The sequence below is a fragment of the Seriola lalandi genome, unplaced genomic scaffold (genome assembly GCF_002814215.2).
Source record: "Seriola lalandi dorsalis isolate HSWRI2012SDOR001 ecotype SW California unplaced genomic scaffold, Sedor1 jcf7180002054482, whole genome shotgun sequence".
Classification (NCBI taxonomy): Eukaryota; Metazoa; Chordata; class Actinopteri; order Carangiformes; family Carangidae; genus Seriola; species Seriola lalandi.
Genome location: NW_019525035.1, coordinates 829,820 through 834,048, shown reverse-complemented (window position 1 = coordinate 834,048; position 4,229 = coordinate 829,820). Strand labels below are relative to the sequence as shown.

The 4,229-nt window shown below is 41.7% G+C and overlaps 1 protein-coding gene across 1 annotated transcript in view; it reads left to right on the top strand.

Moving 5' to 3' along the window:
* Positions 1 to 4,229, top strand: part of lcp1 (lymphocyte cytosolic protein 1 (L-plastin)) — a 26,190-nt gene that overhangs the window by 9,790 nt on the left and 12,171 nt on the right. The window contains exons 9-15 of the mRNA XM_023412496.2: positions 284 to 379; positions 1,076 to 1,271; positions 1,358 to 1,436; positions 1,738 to 1,852; positions 2,514 to 2,647; positions 2,892 to 3,012; positions 3,647 to 3,771. Of these exons, the coding sequence (XP_023268264.1) occupies positions 284 to 379; positions 1,076 to 1,271; positions 1,358 to 1,436; positions 1,738 to 1,852; positions 2,514 to 2,647; positions 2,892 to 3,012; positions 3,647 to 3,771 (866 nt within the window). The remainder of the gene's footprint in view (positions 1 to 283; positions 380 to 1,075; positions 1,272 to 1,357; positions 1,437 to 1,737; positions 1,853 to 2,513; positions 2,648 to 2,891; positions 3,013 to 3,646; positions 3,772 to 4,229) is intronic.

Below are 4,229 nucleotides of genomic sequence, written 5' to 3'. Positions count from 1 at the left end.
GGGGGGGTGGGTGGGGGGTGTGTGCTGTCCTCTATAAGAGCAACACACATTCATCCAGATCTGGTCGTTCTTGGTCATTTTACTAAATTTAATGGGGATCTAAGCAGAAAACATTTGATCTGTTCCAATCAAACCAAAGTTAATTAATCCCATAAATTAATATTTGGCAGTTTATAACTTTGGTTTCATAAAATCTGGCTGCATGATTTCTTCTGTTAAAGGCCCCTCCACCACCTCAGTCTGCAGATGTTCTCTGTGATAACGGCTTGTGTTTGTGTTGCAGGACTCGAGGGCGTACTACAACCTCCTGGACCAGGTGGCACCTAAAGGAGACGAGGAGGGAATCCCCCCCATCGCCATCGACACGTCAGGACTCAGGGTGAGAGGCTCTGAAGTCATGAGGAGAAATCAGGGATCATGATCAGACAGTTTAAAGAACAGTTCAACATTTTGGGAAATACACTTGTTGAACTGTAATTATTTATGTATTGTATTTATTTAAATTACGGCTGCAACTAACAGTTATTTTTACGTTTTTTAATTATTTTCCTTTTTGTTTGCTATAAAATGTCAGAAAAGAAACAAAAACCAATATCCTCTGTAAACTATCAATACTTTAAAGCTCCATATTTTCTTCTTCTTCTGTGTTTTATTTGAAGTGTTGATCCATGAGAAGATATAAAAACCATCTCAGTGTAGTTTTACGTCTTCAAATAAAAATAAAGCAGATTTCAGGTAAAAACACTCAGAGAAACCAAATCCTGCAAGGTTTGGATGGTGGGTCCAGGTGGGCGGGGCTTGGTGACTGCTTTGTTGTGACATCACAAAGTTCCAGAAGTCCTGACGGCTGGTTTTAAGGCTCAGTTTCTGAATACAGGCTGTGTGCATTTCTCTGTGGACTGAGGCTTTGATACTTTCACAGTATTAATATAGAAGCTAGAGCTGATCTATAATCACACTACACATGGACACAGACCTTTACACTGGAGGAGCTTTAAAGAGCCATAATGGAGGATGATAAAGATAAGCAGTGGTTCCTCAGTGTGTTGACGTCGTCCTCGTCGTCTCTCTGCAGGAGAAAGAAGACCTGAAGCGCGCTGAGTGCATGCTGGACCAGGCCGACCGGCTCGGCTGCAGACAGTTCGTCATGCCGGCGGACGTCGTCCGGGGAAACCCGAAGCTCAACTTGGCTTTTGTCGCCAATCTGTTCAACAAGTACCCGGCTCTGAAGAAACCAGAGAACCAGGACATCGACTGGAGCTCCATCGAAGGTGAGTCCAGAAAACCAGTCCAGGTCTCACCTCGGACTTCTGACCTTTAATCTTCTGTAAACCTCTTGTTTGTGTTTTCCCTCCAGGTGAAACCAGGGAGGAGCGAACCTTCAGGAACTGGATGAACTCACTGGGGGTCAACCCTCGAGTCAACCACCTCTACATGTAAGAACTCACCGCTTTTATTGATCAGCTTCATCAACATCAGCGGCTCCATGCACAACACACAGTCAGTGTATCCTCATCCATCATGATGAACACTCATGATGATTCAGCCTTCGGCACTAAGACAAGGGTCTGAGGAACTGAGGCAGTGACACACTTCCTGTCTTTAAAAACATAAGAGGAAGCAACATGGAGCCCGACGTACTGCAGAGGAAAGGTCATGTGATGTGTGTCACTCTGCGGTCTAATGTGAAATGTGTGTGTGTGTGTGTGTGTGTGTGTGTGTGTGTGTGTATTCCAGAGACATTGATGACGCCCTGGTGATCTTCCAGTTGTACGAGAAGATCAAGGTTCCAGTGGACTGGGACCGAGTCAACAAGCCTCCCTACTCCAAACTGGGCAGCAACATGAAGAAGGTACGACGTCGTCTCAGACGAAGCTTCAGACGTGAAGGAGGGAAAAAAGTTCAGCTGATAAACAACGTTTAGAGTTTAGCCCTAAAATGAGCCACAGTATCTACGATCTGAAGGTGAACTGTCCAACATTTTACCAAGACACCAGATGTTGATTTCATCTGGGTTCAGAAACCAAGTCCAGGACTGAGAAGACAGAACTGACTCATGATTTATACAAATCAACTCAGCTGTAATTAAACTACAGTTTAAACAGCATTTCCAAACCTATTTCAACTCATGTCCCACTTGAAAATCTCAACAACATCCGACCCTGTAACAATACAGAGGTCAAATAGTATGTTCTCAGAGCTCTTTTTATTCTAATGATAACGATCGAACATTCAGGACTGAACAGAGAGCAGAAGAAACATGCAGGAAGATCAACTTTTCTTTCTTGTTTTTGGGTAGAGACTCATCATCTGTCTCTTAACTCTTTCCTTTTAATTCTTCCTGTTGCTAACCAGATATTTCATTTCTCTAGTTTTTACCATATAGATGTAATCTGCTGACACGCCATCAAACTGAGATAGTTTTACTTTTAATGGAGTATTTTCAAACTGATGTAGTAACAGATCTCAGATCAGTACTTGTTCCAGCGCTGAGTCTTTGTTCTTGGTTCCAGCTGGAGAACTGTAACTATGCAGTGGAGCTGGGGAAGAAGGAGGCCAAGTTCTCCCTGGTGGGCATCGCGGGTCAGGACCTGAACGCAGGGAATCGAACCCTCACTCTTGCCCTGCTGTGGCAGCTCATGAGACGGTAATGACACTTCACCACCTGTAACTCTCTCTTAGAGAAATAAACATCTGAGTATCAACAGGTTTGAAAGTGGCTCTGAGAGGTTTGTGAAGTCAGACTGGACGCACAGCAGATCAGATCAATTATTACAAAGCACTGAATCCAGTTCCCCAAAGTCTGATGGAATGAAATAGGAATATCAGGATGATACATGTATTATTGTAAGAAGGTGCCTCCTCACACTGAACGCCGTCTGCTCCCTCAGGTACACCCTGAACATCCTGGAGGACCTGGGCGACGGTCAGAAGGTGACCGACGACACAATCGTGTCCTGGGTCAATGATGTGCTCACGCAGGCTGGAAAACCCACCATCTCCAGCTTCAAGGTAGAGGACGCTGCACGGTCACAGAGACGGTCACTGACATCTCTGACTTTAACAGGAAGTGACTCGTTTTAACCGAGAGGAGACGATGACATCACCAGTCAGATTTCAGACGGTGTCAAAACCAAATACATTTTATAAACTTGTGACCACAGATCCCATGACATCTCATTTTAACGCCTCAGTTAAATATCTCCTGATTCAATTGTTATAAAACTATAGTTTAATTCATCTAATGCAGTATTTCATTCAGAGTGATGCTTCATTTAAATGTGTTTGTTGTTGTAGAGAAACAACAGGTTTAAACTGTGACTGGACTCAAACACATTTAATCACAGCTCCGTATAAAAACCTTGAAATTGTCACTTTAAAAAACATTGCAGCATCTGCAACATTTCCAGCTTCCTGATGAGATGTGTATATTAAGTTTTACAGGTGTATGTTTATCAGTGACATTAACATGTGTTTACTACTGACTGCTTTCATGTTAAAGCTGAAACACATTGTGAGGTAGACAGGTTCATCTGTGGATTTCATCATCACAGATTCAACACTGGCAGAATAAATCAATAAACTCTTCTCTGTGTGTGTGTGTGTGTGTGTGTGTGTGTGTGTGTGTGTGTGTGTGTGTGTGTAGGACGGGTCAATCGGCAGCAGCATGCCAGTCCTGGACCTGATCGATGCCATCCAGCCCGGATCGATCAGATACGACCTGCTGAAGACAGAAGACCTGACTGACGAGGAGAAACTCAACAACGCAAAGTATGAGCAGATTTTTTTTATTAATTACTAATCATACGATACTTTGAAGTTTTTTTTAACGTTTTTAGGCCTTACTACACTGTGAGGTTTTTTTTTATACGTATTTATGCCTTACTATACTATGATGTTTTTTTGACATTTTTATGCCTTACTCTACTGTGACATTTTTTGACTTTTTGATGCCTTACTATACTATGACATTTTTTTAAATGTTTTTATGCCTTACTAAACTATGACTAACTATGACATTTTTATGACTTTTTTCTGCCTTAATATAATATGACGTTTTTATGACTTTTTGTGACTTACTATACTATGACGTTTTTATGCTTTATTATCATGTGACATTTTTTTACATTTTTATGCCTTACTATACTATGACTTTTTTTTTGACGTTTTTATGCCTTACTATACTATGACATTTTTTTTTTACTATACCATGACATTTTTTTGACATT